This window comes from Neolamprologus brichardi, chromosome 16 (genome assembly GCF_056152115.1).
Source record: "Neolamprologus brichardi isolate AB-2024 chromosome 16, ASM5615211v1, whole genome shotgun sequence".
In the NCBI taxonomy this organism is placed as follows: Eukaryota; Metazoa; Chordata; class Actinopteri; order Cichliformes; family Cichlidae; genus Neolamprologus; species Neolamprologus brichardi.
Genome location: NC_142119.1, coordinates 14,339,172 through 14,356,500, shown reverse-complemented (window position 1 = coordinate 14,356,500; position 17,329 = coordinate 14,339,172). Strand labels below are relative to the sequence as shown.

The window sequence follows — 17,329 nt, the reverse complement described above, 5'->3', positions numbered from 1 at the left end:
CCTGATTGCAAAGAGCTTAAATGATGATGCTGTTTTTTACAATGTGTAAGTTCTGTTAATGCACAATATCTCAGCAGCTCTGGGGAATAGCATTATGGGTATAAAACCTAGAGCAAATCGTTATGACAGAACTCAAAAGTTCCACTTATTTCTGAGTCAGTAAGCTTTGTGTGACAGCCTCCTTCTCAACTTTCTCTGTTCAAAGATTTAAATATCATCAGGCTCCTTATTTTCTGTTTAATTCTGCAGATTTAATGTGCAACACAAACACAGTAGAGTTTCAGTTTCAGTGAACAGCAGCTGTGGTTTTTCTACAGTTTTGACCCTCACTTTCCTAATAGTATAGCCAACAGTTATGGAGCAATATTAGCAGTCATCTGATATCATATCCTTGATTATAGAACCAAAATAATCCTCTCTTTTTGCTGGGTTTTTGGTCTCCACCAACTTCCAAAGGAAATCTGGCTCTTGTGCTGCTCTGATAATGTCTGAAGGCAGTCTCTAACTCTGTCTGTCTAGCTGGTGCTTACTGTTACTCTTAAGTCGAAGAAAATACAGCTTCAGATAAGAATACATTTATGCACTGGTGATGCTTCATATCTAATACTGCAAGTCAAGTTTCTGTGGTATTACATATTTGTCACCTTGGCCTCCTTGATACCAGGGCACAGTTTACAGATGGTGGCGACTGCTACGTCCTCTGACACGATCCCGTAACCATCTTCATCGACCTGGGCAAACTCTGCTGTCAGCCACTCACTCCTCATCTTGCTTCCCAGGCTTCCTTCAACGGCCACCCCCCCTCCTTCACCCGGTCCTCCTCCTGCTACACCTCCCCCAGCCCCTCCTACGATGGAAGGATGAGCCAGCAGGTAACGAAGACCTGTTACCCAGATGTTGGCCACATCAGCTGACAATGCCACCAAGTCTAGAGACTGTAGGGAAACATGGATAACTGGTTTAATGGCTGGGTGTACAGTAGTGATTTTCTTCGTTTATATGTTTATACACAGATGTTTTGACACTATTCTTCTGCTGACACACATTTCTTTTTCCATTCTTACCTGGTAGTCATCTCCATGTATGATAGAGAAGGCTGCTTCTTCAGCCAGATGTTCGGAGAGAGGGCCATTGTGGAGGAAGGTCTCGGTGCTCTTCCCAGTGCGGACCTCACGAATGCTGGAAACGTCAAGCCGAGCCCGGTCTCCATCTTTCTTGGATGGCTCCCAGCGTAAGCAGCTCAAGTCTGGATCCAGTGTGTAAAAACGACAGTAAACCCTAGAATTGGGCCGGATCTTCTTCAGTTCACACCCTCCCTGCATGAACGCCAAACAGTCGGCTGCACTGCTGACCTGGAAATTAAAATCACCAAAAACACGTTACTGTCCACACGCAAATTTTCTTTATTCCAGACAAAATATACTTTCAATTTATTGGAATATGTCCTATTAATGTCTCTGTGTCGGATATTAATCTGGTAAGGAAAAGGAAGAAATTGTTAATCAGTTTCAGATGCTTTGGTGTTGATGAAATTAAGAACTGATGCACTACAGAGGCAACAAGGACGCAGAACAGGAATGGTTTTACAGGTGGAGACAGCTGACATTTATTCCCCCTCGACTTTTATGTTTCTTCACTGGTTTTGCATTTAGCTGGGTTAGTTTTGCTACTGGTAGAATGAGGCCATACCTCGACCCTACAGAGGTTGCAGCTCCTTTCTCCTTATGTGCCGTTGGCAGGTTTGCTGTGTCTCCTAGCACAGTCAAAAGAGCATGGAGGATATAGTAGGAGGCAGCCAGTTACTCTAGGAGAGCTGGACAGATAGGAGACTGGTCCTCCTCAAGGGTTATGGACGTATCAGCAGCACCAGTATCAGCTGCTTTGTACAAGGAGGAACAGGAAGATCACCGCCTGAGCTAAGTTCAATAAGGTCTCACATCTGTCCGCTCCCAGGTGCTGCCAGCTAAATCTAAGCCTTATCAGTCCCACTTTCCCACGCTGTAAAGTTGTTTGTGTCCAATCACCTTCTCCCAGCCTTGCTCTCCCTGCTTTAATCCCTTTCACAGCTGGGGTTCTGTTCCCCTGAGATGGGCCAAACACCTATCTATACTCTGTCTCTTAATAAATCATGTTCATTCTTTGTAATGACCTCTCCCTACTGAAATGGCCTCCAGCAGGACACTGGTTTGAAAGTCTGTGACCAGACAATCAAAAAAAGACTTCATGATGTCCTCTACTGGGCCATGTGTCTCATCTATGAACTTCGTCTGTTGTCTTCCTTTTTCCTCCTGCCTCCCAGCTCCATCGAGGGAGCCTCGACCCTCACATACATCCCTGCCTCCTGGATTTATTCAGCAGTACTACAGTTGGTACTCTATCATATGCTTTCTATACCCCCCCCACCCCTTTTTTTCTTTTTAAATGGTACCCACATCTGTAAGTCTCCTTACAGGGAGACACATCTTTTTACATTTTCATTCATCTACAGTAACATCTTCTAACTGTGTGTGATGCAGTTGACGACAGCCAGGTTAGTTTTGATGTTTTCACAGAGGAGTGTCGCTGCTTCCTTCTATTGGCTCACCATAACAGCTACAACATCAGTTGCAACACCAGCAAATTTATGGCCCAGTGTGTGGCTGAGAGTTACTAGTGGCAACCCGCCTTTGGTTCTGGTACAGCACCATGTGTCTCATGTAGACGGCAATAGATGTGATATTTATCACCATTATTGCAAACACGTGGCATATAAGTGCCTACTTGAGCCAGTTCAAGAGAAAACCAATAGCCATCTGACTGTCTGATTGCTGTATAATCCCTGTTTTATCGTGGTCTTGGCACAAGTAAATGTGAAGACAGTGACTGGACTGAGTGGTCAGGCAAGGAGATCACAAGTTGACTGCAGTCACCATGCATTGTTTTCCCTAATGTAACTGTAATGTAACTTCCCTGGAGATAATCAGAATTCCCTTTAAGATTCTGCTTAATCTATGTGAAACTGATTTTGATCATTTATTTCCAGTTTACCTTCTTTTCAGAGGGCATGCTACTGAAGGACACCGTCTTCTTCCTGCCTCCGCCCACCTTTTGTACTGAGGGGTCCTGAAGAAAGACAAAGACAGACGGGCTGAAGGTCAAAATGAGAAGCATCAACATGCAGGATGTACACAGTCCTAAAACCTGGAAAATTAGGATTGGGAGAGAAGTCCCTCCTGATACTCTTGATATTCCAGGGAAAGGTGGAAAATCTGTTTTCCTTTCAACAAATCTGAGGCATGGCTTAAGAAAGACCTGGGACATGAAAAATATTCACTGGTAGGAAAATATTCAACGTTTTGAGCATTTTGAGCAGTGGAGAGGCCGAGGGCAGCAGAACTAACATAGAAATACTGTTTTTTCCCTTTTGTTACAGCACACACACACACACATACCTGTTTTGAGCCCTGCTGGGATTTTGAATTCCTGCCTCTGTCTTTGTGTCAGACTGATTGGCAAGTTCATGTGCAGATGTCATTGTTTACTTTCATTAGAGCTATTGCAAGGAATTTTTAATGAAGGTCCCGACAATGGCTTGTCGCTGATTTCTAATGAGCTCTAACCACTGGAGCTAAAATGATAGCAGTAATTGCAACTGGCATGGAGTGCAGAGTTGGCCACCTCTCTGCTGTACACTCCTTTACTTTGGTGCTCAACCGACAAGTAGTGCTTCATTTGTACACATATAATATACTGTAACAGAAGTCTGCTAATAGTAACTGCTCTTCTCCTTAAATATTGGAAATACACTCGCTTCATTGGGTAAGCCTATTCTACTGCTCGTTACCTGCTCATCAACATCGCATGGCAGCAATTCTCTGACTTTAATAATAATAATAATAATAATAATAATAATAATAATAATACATTTTATTTGAGGGTGCCTTTCAAAATCCCAAGGTCACCTTACAAAAGAACAACATTAATAAGATAAGATAAGATAAGATACCTTTATTAGTTCCACAAGGGCAAATTTCATAAAAGAAGCAATAGTCATAAAATACATAAAATAAGTTAAAATTGCAAAGCAGAACTTGACAACAGGTAAAATCAGCACTAAAGTGAATAACAAATTGTGAACAGATGTGTTCAAACAGGTTGTGTTGACTTCAGTGTTGACTTTAGTCAACACGACGGCTAAATTTCAAACCCAGCATCAGAATGGGGAAGAAAGGTGATTTAAGCCAGCGGTCCCCAACCTTTTTTGTTCCACAGACCGGTTTAATGTCAGACAATATTTTCACGGACCGGCCTTTAAGGTGTCAAGGATAAATACAACAAATAAATGATACGACCAAGACAAAAACTGTGGTATATTGTAAATATAACAATAAACGCAAATTCACTGTGTGGTTGTGTAACTTTATTAGCAGCGCCCTCCTGAGATGCACCAACAACATTGAGAGTAACATCCTCCTCTCTGCCCCTTAATGCTCTCTGGTCGCTATGGTAACGCGTAAATGTTTCTTTCAAAGTAAGACACAAAACTACAACATGGGAAAAGACCCAGGGAAACCGAGTTAACGATAAAAACCCTGAAAACCATAAATTTCACACCTGAGCCTCATCTCTCGCGGCCCGGTACCAAACAACTCACAGAAGCTGATTTAAGCGACTTTCATATGAAAGTAAAACTGAATTGAACTCAACTGTCATGGTCCTGGGTCGGTGACCCAATGCTTTGAGTTTCTTGTGTCTCTGAGTTTTTGTATTATGATCTTAGTTCTCTTTGTTGCCCCAGTTTATTCTATAGTCTAGCGTCTTAGTTTGGCTTTCTTGTATTCTGTTTAGTTTTCTGAGTATTTAGTAACTGCCCTCTGTGTCTCTTTGTTGTTGTTCTGTGTTTCTTAGTTGCTTTGTCTCCCCTAGTCAAGTCTGCATGCCGGAGGCCCAGCTGTTTTCGCCCCTGCTTCCCCTTCCCGTAGGAAGAGGCGCACACGCCGCCATAAAATGGACGATGTTAAGCAACTCTCGGTGGTGAGTTACAATGATTATTTTTCTCCCGCTTCTATGGACATTAAAAACAATAGACTCACTCCTGATCCTGTCGATGTGTCAGTTCACATCAAAAGTTCAATCCTGTTTCTAGTGAGTTTGCGTTTGGGTCCATTTCCTCCCTGCACACAGCCGGATCATGACATCAACACCACAAAGAAATAGCAGATCCTAGACTTTACTCAGTAGCAACTGATTTAGAAACCCTGATCCTAACATTATGTAGCTGAAGAATGGGAAATATCACTGTGTAGCTACAGTCAGCTTTATGTAATATTTCACAATGTCATCTTTACCTGTAAGCACCCTTAAAATAAATAAATAAATAAATAAATAATAATAATAATAATAATAATAATAATAATAATAATAATTATTATTATTATTATTATTATTATTATTATTATTATTATTATTAATAATATTAATATTATTATTAATAATAATAAATAATAATAATAATTATTATTATTATTATTATTAATAATAATAATAATAATACTGAAATATAAAAGTCATCAACTATCATATGAAGCACCTTTTCAAATAATTGTAGCAGTCAAGGAATCCTTTGCATGCTCTTGTCTCAAAAAGAAACTGCACTTTTACTTGAATGTTTCTTTTGAAATATTGCTCTGATTTTTACAAAATCATTTTACAAATGATTTTGTAAAATGATTTTTTCTTTGCAGGGAAAAAACAGGAGGCCTACACAACAGAGATAAGGACAGGACAAACAGAGCAGTGATTGCCTCTGAACAAAAGAAAGGGAGCAAGGCAAAAAAAGAGGAAGAGTTGAAATCGTTGCCTCGTCCTATTCGGTACATTGATTTCCAATTCCCATATCCGTACACCTCCCAGTACACAGAGACACGGATGAGCAGCAAGGTCAGAGTTTTAAATGAGAGCTTGTTTGTCTTTATTCACTTTACTGTGCCACAGAATGTCTTTTTCATTACATTGGTCAGCAGAGGCCGGACAGAAGAGCTTACAGAAAACAGGTCAGTGGGTATTTAGGTGGACAGATCAGAGTGGGGAGTGGCCATAGACTGTGTCTCTTTGACTGTGCTAGTGATGCTCTGGGGCAGTATGGACAGTTGAGAACATTGATGTTGGTAGCTGTCGTTACTAATCCGGCATGTGCACGTTGCGAGACTACATGTTTCCACTGTCACTGCATGACACAGAGGCCATCCAGTAAAGTAAGGCCACGTCCTTAAAAAAGCTTTTAATGCAAAGTCCTGTTTCCAGCTATAATCCACCGTCTGCAATAAGCTCTCCCTTTTGTTTGACTTCACCACACTTTTTAACTCAGATATGATCACACTCACTCTCATTGTTGAGTTACTGCCAGGGGAAAGAAAAAATCAGCACAGATGGAGAAACAGTCCAGAGAAATGGAACCAAAAGCTGGAGGCAAGAGGAGATGTAATAATGGTCAGGCTAGACAAATTAAGAGAACGGATTGGACTTAAGTGGATATGCAAGAAACAAGTAAAATGGCTTGCAAACAAGCACAAATAAAATATTCAGCGCAAAGACGAGAGATGAAAGAAGGACTGTGATGCAACAAGTGCAGACACAAAATGCAGACTAGTAGGAGACGGGACAAAAGTAGAATACATGGTTAGAGAACAATAGCTCATTGTGTTGGAAAGCCTTGGACAGCAGATAAAGTGGTTACAGCAGCTGGCTCTTCACTAAGGACTGCCACACTATTTCTATACCTGGTTATATCAAATGGGCACAGAAGACAAGCCTTAGGCTCATATGAGCACCTGCACACAGCGAGGAGACTGGTGCAAAGTTGTAGCTAATATCAATCTTGTCACAGTAACTGAGAGCTACCAATGAACAAGAAATCTCTGTCCAGACTCATTTCTACATCCAAACAATGAACAAATAAAGAAAATACCTCCGTATACTTTAATCTAGTGTGACTCCATCAACAGTTTTGTTTTAATCTTCTAAAATCCAAAAATGTCATGATTCTTTTTTGACATAAAACAAGAAACATCTATGCATTCTCTAAATCAGAGGTCCCCAACCCCCGGGTCACGGACCTGTACCGGGCCGCGAGAGTTGAGTCTCGGGTGTGAAATTTATGTTTTTCAGGGGTTTATATTTGTTTTGTAGTTTTGTGTCTTATTTTAGCAGTTTATTAGGCATAAAGAAAGCTCAGACAGGACCACTCGAGCTACAATCCGAGGAGACTTGTTTATACCCCACAGACGGACAGCATTGGGGCAGAACGTCCTTTCTGTCAAGGGTGGCCATCTGTGGAACAGTCTTCCTCAACCCGTTAGAGAATGTTCGACATTCAACTTGTTTAAGGCAAAGGTTAAAAACTGGTTATGGACAAATCAAGTGTGTGATCATGTGTAAGTTGTATAGTTTTAATGTTTTATTTGGGAACAGAATGGTGTGTATGTGTAAGTTTGGTGATGGAGTTTTTATTATGAATGAATGATGAATTATGTCTTTTTTTTATGTTTAAGGACAACAGATGGAAATTAGCCCTTGGCTATAATCTGGTATGTTTACATTCATGTAATTTCTTTACATTTATGTTCATTAACATGCACTGTCCTAAATAAATAAATTTAATTAATTTAAATTTTGAAAGAAATATTTACACGTTACCATAGCGACCAGAGAGTGTTAAGGGCAGAGAGGAGGACGTTACTCTCAATGTTGTCGGCGCACTTCAGGAGGTCGCTGCTAATAAAGTTACACAATGAATTTGTGTTTATTATTATTATATCTACAAAATGCCACAGTTGTCTTGCTCGTATCATTTTATTTTGTTGTATTTATCCGGCACACCTTAAAGGCCGGTCCGTGAAATGGAAAAATGGTCCGTGGAGCAAAAAAGGTTGGGGACCACAGGTCTAAATAGAAAACCTACTTTATTGACTCTTCTTTTTTTGTAACAAATGTAAAACTGCATTCACAGGAGGAAAAAAGAAACTGCTCTGAGTAACATCTGAAATAGACCCTTAGCACAGAATGATGACAGAATGATATCCAATTCATTTTTATTTTATTTAACGCCAAATTACAACGACAGTCACCTCAAGGCACTTTATATTGTAAGGTACAGAGCCAGCAACAACAGAGAAAAAAAACCCCAACAATCAGATGAACCCCTTTGAACAACACTTTGTGACACCAGGGAAGAAAAACTCAATTTTCACAGGAAGAACGTCTGTGCTGAAGGAGGGGCAGCCATCTGCCACAGGAAGCAAACCAGAGGCAAATATGAAGCCTCTTCATCTTAAAACTTTGTCAACTCCATGAGCCAAAAAAACACTTGATAATCAACAGTTAAAGAAGTGCCATACATGCAATATTTTCAAACATAAATGTTAGAAATGAGCACGGTATGAACAGCAGAATTGTATGACATTAGAGCTGCATCAGCATAAAGGCCTAACACAGGAATCCTTCCCAGGAGGAGGCTAACAGCTGAGGGCTAATGTGCGTAGCCGCTGGTCGTGTTGTATTATGTCTTACTTTGTGTTATATTTCCTTAAAATATTAATGCAGCCTAGTACATTCTGCTAATGCCTGATGGGTATAATTAATGGGTTTATTTTTTAATAAAAAACTAAACTTTAATTGTGTCATTCTGGAGTTATTGCTCTGTAACCATAATTCTTTTGTGTTCAGTGTATATGTAAAAGTGCTGTTTGGATTGTCTGTATAATGGCGGGTTAAATGTCACTTTTCGTCTGTTCTACAAAGCAGCTCAAAACTGTTACTTAACTGTTACTTTTATTTTTATAACACACAAATTTGGATTGCTGTGGACAGTATATAAACTAGATATGGTATGATTCAACGACCTCATCTTTTTCATTAATCTTGCCACCGGTCTGAAACCAGCTAAAAGCATTTACTCTATGGCAGACAACAAGATCTTTCTAGCAGTGTTACAGTTTATCCCAGAGGGAATGCAGGCATGTCACGTTTATTCCCACACCAAATTGGGAAAACAATTTTGCACTAAGCTGCTTTGATGACCAGAGGGCACTGTTATGTTGAGCCAGTAAAAGGAAAACAACAAGAGCGCTGTAGCATGTGAAAGGAGAACTACAAAGCACAAGCTGGTATTAATAACAAAACTAACTTTTAATTGTAATCTTCTTGAGCAAAATCACAGAACTACTAAACGAAATGTTTAAAAAAAAACATGAACTGTCTTCTCCTACTCAGCAGGCAGGCAAACATACAGGAAGCTCTATACGATGTAAATAAACCTAAAGTGCATTGCATAAGTTAAGTTAAACGCAATAGGCATGGAATATATTAAACATATTTTGGTCTGACAAGTACACAGACTAGTGGCACTGATGGTATATTTAGACTTTTATTCTTGTGGGTCTGTAATGTGGTTTCCAGTGTAAAGATTTGGCTGGCAAAAGGTCAGTATGAACCCTGTGTAAGAATTAATGACTCCATGTTTGGCTTTTCCAATCTTGATAAAAACGAATGTTCCCGCAACTGTACATTGTATGGGGCACAGGCAAGTCATTCAAGTGGGGCTCACTGCTCCTCCACATCTAAAGCCTCCAGCTGAGGTGGTTTTGGCATCTGAGCAAGATGTCTCCAGAACAAACCCTAGGCGAGGTGTTTGGGCATGTCCAACTGGGAGGAGACCAGGTGTCGGACCAGTGGAGAGATTATGTCTCCAGCTGGTCTGGCGATGTCTTGGTGTCGTCCCAGAAGAGCTGGAGAACCAATATGATGTTAGGCATGGTGCATGTTTAATCAATAAACTCAGGGGTTTTTGTGATAGAAAATATTTGAACCCCCCACAGTAACTCATGTCACTCATGTTACCGTCTTATATGTAACATTTAATGATTTGTGAACCAAACAAAGGTGGAGGCAATAATCAATCACTGCAACTTTACAAACCACTAAAAGAAACAACAGCCTTCATTCAAGTTCTCTTTCCTGCACAGCAACCTTCAGTGCTGAATTACCTCGGACATCAACATGAATTTCCTTTTAAAACACTCAAACGTATACAAAGTGCCATTCATCAATGCCTATGCTGTGCCTGCAGACTGCTTCAGTGTTTCCATATATTGACTAAATTGTTAGCCTCATTTATAAAGCTCTCTGTCTTGCACACACAGACACACAAACACTGACCAGACAACACCTGGCACTTGCATAAATCCAGCCCCAATCTGATGGCACGATCTGGCTAATTATCCCTCAGCACACTGGCAGGAGATTATCAAAATAGATTACAGTGCTGCCAGTGCATCCACTGCAACCCGCAATTTGCTGTGTGTCACAATGACCCGCAACTGTTCCACTGTGTTGCACTTAAAGTCGAGCTGTAACACTTTCCAATATGTATCCAAATTAAGATCAATGAGCTCCATGAATGCAAAGTAAAACTGCTGACCTCTTAGATTTGTATAAATACATTTGCCAATGTTCTAGTTGACTGAGCTTAAATAGTTGCAGACAACCGAGGCTTGTTTTAAAAATGTCGTTTTAAAAGGCAAAGCTAAAACAGCCACTACCAAAGCATTAACAACCTGATTTCAACAGTTGTGTAAAATGTGAATAAAAACAGAATTAATTATCTGTAAATCACATAAGCCCAAATTTTATTCACGATAGAAAATGCAGTCACATTCCAGCACCACAAGCCCAGCAGAGCTCATCGAGTAAAATATACGAGAGGAGTGAAAGAAGCCATCTATGTCCACTGTGAGCGACCATCTTTGAACAGAGGTGGTGGTTTACGACACCAACTCTCTGCCATCTATAATCCAGTTTTGAGATCCCTTCCCAGACGCCTTAACGCCCACTCACACCCTGGGCCATCTGACCTCAGGAATTCGCATGATAAGGTGGGGCCAGGTTTCACAATGAACTCACGCGAAACTCTGGCTGATTGGGACCCACACCCAGTTCAACACCTTGGCTCAGGCGATTAGAGGATCATCAGGGGGTCCTTTTGTCCCTCTGTGGGGGGACACTCCCACTAGGGTTATATCTGGGACTCTCCACCATTTGACCTTAGAACTGAAGAAGCCTCTCGGATGAGAGGTGAAACGTCTTCAAGTAACTTAAAGAAGTCCAGACGCTTTTCTTTGCAAGCTCCTTTGACTATTTAGCTATTGGTATACTAAAGTGCTAAGCAGCCATGTTATACTTTACTTACATTACGTTTCCTTAGCAACTGCCTTCTTAACTATTTTTCTGCTTGTGCTTGACCTATGCTGTGTCGTTACTACTGCATTATTATGCGTGGCATCAGATTCACATTTTGAATTAGGTAGTTTGTCTTCAGTGGCAGTTCACTGGAAAAGAAGGACGGAAAAGCAGATAAGATGTTCAGTGTTCTTTGTTCACTATTCTAACAACATTATCACATTATTCCTTTAAATATTGTGATATAATTCTGAGGCTACATCACTCACCTCCACTAATAACTGCCATTCCTAATGTGTATTTAGTTAACCATTCATGTATTTTTCAGTGATAGGAAAATGAGGTCTGCTATGATAACTAGAACAGAAGAGATGAAATGCTTCCTTGATCTCTGAGCTACTACATCATAGTAAGACATGAGCTTGATGAGGGAAATCTTTTGTAAAGAATCTGCCTAAGGCCACATTTACCAGCAGCAGAACGCTCCTACAGAAAACGACAGCTTAAGGATTCAGGTATTATTTGTCATCTTTCTGTGTGTGTCCCACATTAAGCTTAAAGTCTTAACACTTCTGTCATAATATCATATTTTCAACAATATGTGCAACTGTAACCATGGGTCCAATAAGACTGGTGGAGAAGAAATATCGAGTGGTGTATGAAGAGAGCTCTGTAGGCCACAAACTGCTCTACAGAGCATTTGAAACAAAAGGAGAAGACACCTTAAACTTATCTAAGCAGCTCAATGTCAGGCATCCAGATGTGTTGACAAGATGAAAGAGCCTCAGCTGTCACTTTTTCTTGACAATATTAATGCAGAAATATTACAGTTTGTAAACAGTATCAGGCTTTATAGTTTACAAAGACTTTGGCACCTTCACCCACATCTCTGCAGGTCTTTTTTCCCCTGAACTCATATGAGTCTTGTTCACTGTGATTCTTTTTGCTAAATTGTATTTGGAGCGCTGGCGAAACTTATTGAAAGATGATACGGACAGAGAGTGCAGAGAAAGAGATGGAGTGTGAAGGTGGTGAAAGAGTCGAAGATGATAAAAATCTGATTAGCACTCTGAGGGAGTTGTAAAAAACCACAATGATTAATTGATGTCCGTGACCAGAAGTGCCTGTGTTTGAGTCTGTGGGTGGGAGTGTGTGCAGATATTTCAGTACATACCCACGACTGTGTTTGGGTGAGTCACAAAATCAAACGTGTTAGAATTCTGATTCCTACCAGTGTGTGCTAATATTTGTTGTTTCCTGCACAGTAAGGATTCTGTGCTGCACACTTTGGCAAACAACACAGTCAGCTCCATTTTAATCATTATAAATGCCTTACAAACATCTCTGACTGGTAAAAATGACATTGAGTCTGACAAAGCATACGTTTCAGGCTTTTGACAATGCAAGTACAAAGAGGCTCCAACAACACCTGGATAAGTAACCTGGGTATTGTGACCATGTGGATAATAATTATGGTTTAGCTAGTGTGTGTGTGTGTGTGTGTGTGTGTGTGTGTGTGTGTGTGTGTGTGTGTGTGTGTGTGTGTGTGTGTGTGTGTGAAATGTAGCATGTGTAAAATGTAGCATTTGGTATTTTGGGGGGATTCAAATTTAGAATTTTGCAATTTTTGAATGCACAAAAAGCAAATCTGGAGTCTTATTACTGGCTTTTTATACTTTTTAGGGAACTCTTTAGGTTTTCTGCAATGAGTGTAGGTATTGATGTGGCCAAATAACCAGGAATTATTCTTTAATAAAGCTGCAATTTGAAATAATAATTTAATTGAATAATTTGAAAAATATCTTTTTAAACTTTTTAATTTGTCTGTAATTTTTTCCTACCAACGAAAAACCAAGGGGACATCTTAAAATATCAAAACTTAAATCCAGGACGCAGACCAAATATTCCCATTAAGCTCTAGAACTACATTTACATAAATGGCAGCAAAAAACTGATGTATGACATGTTTTTTTGAAGAATTTCAGATTCTATTTCGATGTCTTTTCAGAATGGTAAACTTCAGCGTCATTGTATTATTTAAGTACAGGTGTCTGTTTTTATGGACTGTTGGGTGTCTTTTGAGGTGTTTTGGTAAGTAAGTGTTCTTTGTCTTTAAAAAAGCAATCAAAATAATAAACATCTAAAAAAGATTATTCATAGAAGTATCAGTAAAATCCAGTCAATGTCAAATAGCACAATGTTTTTCTTTTATCATCATCATTATTATTATTATTATTATTATTACTGCTATTTTCTGTTATTTTCTTCTTAATATAACTGCACACTTTCTATATGCTCATGTAAAGCTGAGGAGCACGAGCCAAAGAATTTCATTATGGGTAAATGTAGCTACACTGTTTATCTGTACGTGACAATAAAACTTGAAACCTGAAACTTGGACACACTCAAATCGAGCAAAACAACACATAATTCAAGCACTGCACTGAATGCCTGTGTGAATAGATGAGTTTTAAGTTGAGGCCACAGAGACAAGGACATGAAGAGAAGGTTTGGAACAGTTTCCTTCTCAGTTTTCAGACAGGTACATGGAATCACAAGGAAACCTTTTCTGAGAACCGAAGAGCCCATCTTGTCGGGTAGGGCGATCGTGGCTCAAGAGTTGGGAGTTTGCCTTGTAATCGGAAGGTTGCCGGTTCGAGCCCCGGCTCGGACAGTCTCGGTCGTTGTGTCCTTGGGCAAGACACTTCACCTACCGCCTACTGGTGTTGGCCAGAAGGGCCGATATGGCAGCCTCGCTTCTGTCAGTCTGCCCCAGGGCAGCTGTGGCTACAACTGTAGCTTGCCTTCACCAGTGTGTGAATGGGTGGATGACTGGGTGTGTAAAGCGCTTTGGGGTCCCTGGGGGGGACTAGTAAAAGCGCTATACAAATACAGGCCATTTACCATTTAGGGATGGAGCAAAATGTTCTAGTGTTAGTTTTCAATTCTTGTTGTTCCTTAAACTTCAGAGTTTGGACTGGAGTCGTAGTCTCGTGTATTTAGTTCTCTCAGTGTTTCCTGTCTGTTCCTCCCACACGTCTTGCTGTGTTTATGTCTTTGTCCTGCAGTGTTCTCTGCCTTTATGTTCACTGCAGGTCTTACTCACTCCACGTTTAGTTGTTTCTTGTTTTACTTTGATATGATGTCTTCTTTGGACTTGTTTCATTTCCTGTATAACTGGCTTGCTCAGTATATCAATAGTTCTGTCCTCTTCCTTTGTCTTTGATGTGTCAGCCGTGAGTGTAGCTGTGTGTGTTCAAGTCTGGCTCGTTGTATGCAACTCTCTGTGACTGAACTTCATTAAACTGTTAAAATGTGTTTCTGCTACTCAGTCATGAACTGCAAGGCTTTTCACTGTTGCGTAAATAAATGACTAGGATTAGGGTGAGATCTAATTACCGAGCTCTAGGACCTGCATGTAATTGCAGGCTGTAGTTAATCACAGCATTTTATTGCAATGCAAGGCATTCTCTGACTTCCTGCATTAACCTGGTTACTCACAGCAACCTCGACCCCTGTCCAGCTCGGCTGTTGTTGAAGCATCTTACTGTTTGGATGATTGTGAAGGGCAGGAGAGTTGATGGAGACATTTCAATCAAAGCCCTTTGCACCACAGGTCTGCACACACAGAGACCATTAAGAGGGTCTGGCTACTCTCTGGCTGTCTGCGCTTGTTTAACGAAGGGAATCTCTGATGGATTTCAACAACACTTTCGTCCTCACCTTGACTGATTCCTTCTACAGATACAAAGAGGCTCACACACACACAAACACACAATAAATAAAAGCCACTGGTTAAACTGTGATACTTGAATGCGTCAACTGTTTGAGCATGGAAACATGACCGTTTCAGTCATGGATTCAACTTTATGTTGACTTTTACAGTAATGTTTCTATTTGTCATTTTAAGTTCAAATAAGTGAATAATTTCGGACATGTAAGAGACATTTTCTTCTTTATATATATAAAAACTTTCCACCTTCTGTCTCTTTAGCATCTCTTTGCCATTATTCAGGATGTGCCTGTCTCGTTTAAACAAACTCTGCTCTAAGTTGGCAAAACACATTATTACAGGACAATTCCAGTTGATTTCTTCTGGGCACATTGTTCATTTATGTATCTACTGTGTCACAAACCTTGGACTCTCAACCTGAGCTGGAAAGTGTCAGGAAACCAAGAAATCCAGAAACCAAGCCAGAATAAACAAAGCCTGCTGCTCTGAAAGAACTGCTCATCTGCATCTGCTGTCACCCACTGTTACAATTAACTGATTACTAGTTAACAGGAACAACCAAGAGAAACTATTTTTTATTCCCTTGCAGTGTTACAGTGTGATAGTTTTGGCATCATGTAAAATATTCTCAGTGCACCAAAGGAGCATAATCTTGCACAGTACAGTAAAAAGCAGACAACCGATTGGAGTGTCTGTTGTTTCTCCTGTGCCGACACACCTCCTGTCTCTGCATTCTGCAACAAGCACATAAATTTAAGTACTGTGGCACGAGAGGACATACCAAACCCACTCAGACAGGCAGAACGGCAACCTCTCCTTTGAGTCTAGGCGATTTCCCAGTTTCACCTCTAAACCTGCCTCTCTGCCTTTTTGCTGCTTCATCTCCAGTCCTTCAATTTCTCTTAACTCCCACCAGCGTTTGACCTTCTAAGTGATGCGCCTCCTCGCTCTCTCTTGCTTGTTGTTGATCACCTCAGGTTGTTTTATTCTCTCTCTCTCTTCCCTCGTTTCTTGACTTGTTCCATCACTCCCATTCTTTTCTGTTGCTTGCCCTTAATCCCTACCCTTCTTTTGTCTTCCATCGTCCCTTCATCCAGCCATTAGTACTATCAAGGGAGGTCTGGAAGGGTCTTAAGGCAGTGGCTGCACGAGGCCCTTATCCAAAGCAATGACACACTTCCAAGTCAAGAAGAATTTGTTATGTAACAGCTTAAAGCTTTCTGGCTTCTCTGGTGGGCCTCACAACCAGCTGATATCTACGAATGTGCACACGCATGCACAGATAAACACACACACACTCAGAATGCAAGAGACAGAGAGACACAGAGAGAGATGAGGGACAAAAGATTAAGCTGGAGCTGAGATCAAGAGGATGGAGATGCAACAGAATGAAAAGGAGGAGGGAGAGAAAGAGGACAGGAGAAAAGAACAAAAAGAAGAGCAGACGGGAAGCTGAACCATTTAGCGAAATAAAATAAATGAAAGAATTACAGAAGTAAAAGGGAAAATTAGCAGATTTTACCTCAAAGAAAGAAGAAGTGATCATGCTAATAAACACAAAGCACATTTACATTTAAAAACAGAAGCATTCACCCATCTCAATGCTCCCCAGAGACATAAACATGAAGATGGGGTCAAAGCAAGGGACACAGTCGGATGGCATCCTCTGAAAAGATGATGTTTGGTAAATGGCTTGATGAATCTTTCAGAGAAACAACAAAGGGAGTAGGAGGATGGAAGAACAAAAAGAAGATGAAGGAAAACTTATTTTAAATAATTGACTATAAAAGCTACCGCACCAAGTCAGAACATCTCAGGTGGTTTATCCTGATGCATAATAAATCTGAACAATATATATGCACTTATCATGAGGCCTTTCTGATTTTGCATGGACCATTCTTGGAAAACCATCACAGAGAGGACATTTGAGCATTTGACATTTTTGGAAAAAGCAGTTTAAGTGTTGTGGATGTCCTAAAGTGCAACGTGGCTCTAATGTAATAATTGTATACATTGTAATAATACAATGTTACATTAATGTTGTTAATGTTACATTTAATGCTAACTGAGTTACTTATTTCGTAGCTTGCAACCTAACAACACAATCAATGCATGGGAAAAACCATGCTGGCAGGTTTTTCTAGAAAAGCAAAAACTTGCCACAACTTTCTGTAAAAGGTCCAAATGAGAGCATATAGACATGGATACTACAAGAGAATAATGTTCATCATCGTCAAACTGTGAAGACTTTAGATATTGCATCATCCACAGTACATAATATGATTAAAACATTCTGGGAATTTGGAGAAATCTCTGTCTATAAAGGACAAGGCCGAAAATCAATATTAGATTCCCATACCACCACCAGTAGGCAACGGGTGA

The 17,329-nt window shown here is 40.2% G+C and overlaps 1 protein-coding gene across 1 annotated transcript in view; it reads right to left on the bottom strand.

The window, feature by feature from the left end:
- The window catches only part of plcl1 (phospholipase C like 1), a 141,386-nt gene that overhangs the window by 52,816 nt on the left and 71,241 nt on the right, over positions 1-17,329 (bottom strand). Inside the window, exons 2-4 of the mRNA XM_006805826.3 lie at positions 3,028-3,102; positions 1,065-1,352; positions 645-935 (exon numbers count right to left, since the gene is read on the bottom strand). Coding sequence (XP_006805889.1) covers positions 645-935; positions 1,065-1,352; positions 3,028-3,102 — 654 coding nt within the window. The remainder of the gene's footprint in view (positions 1-644; positions 936-1,064; positions 1,353-3,027; positions 3,103-17,329) is intronic.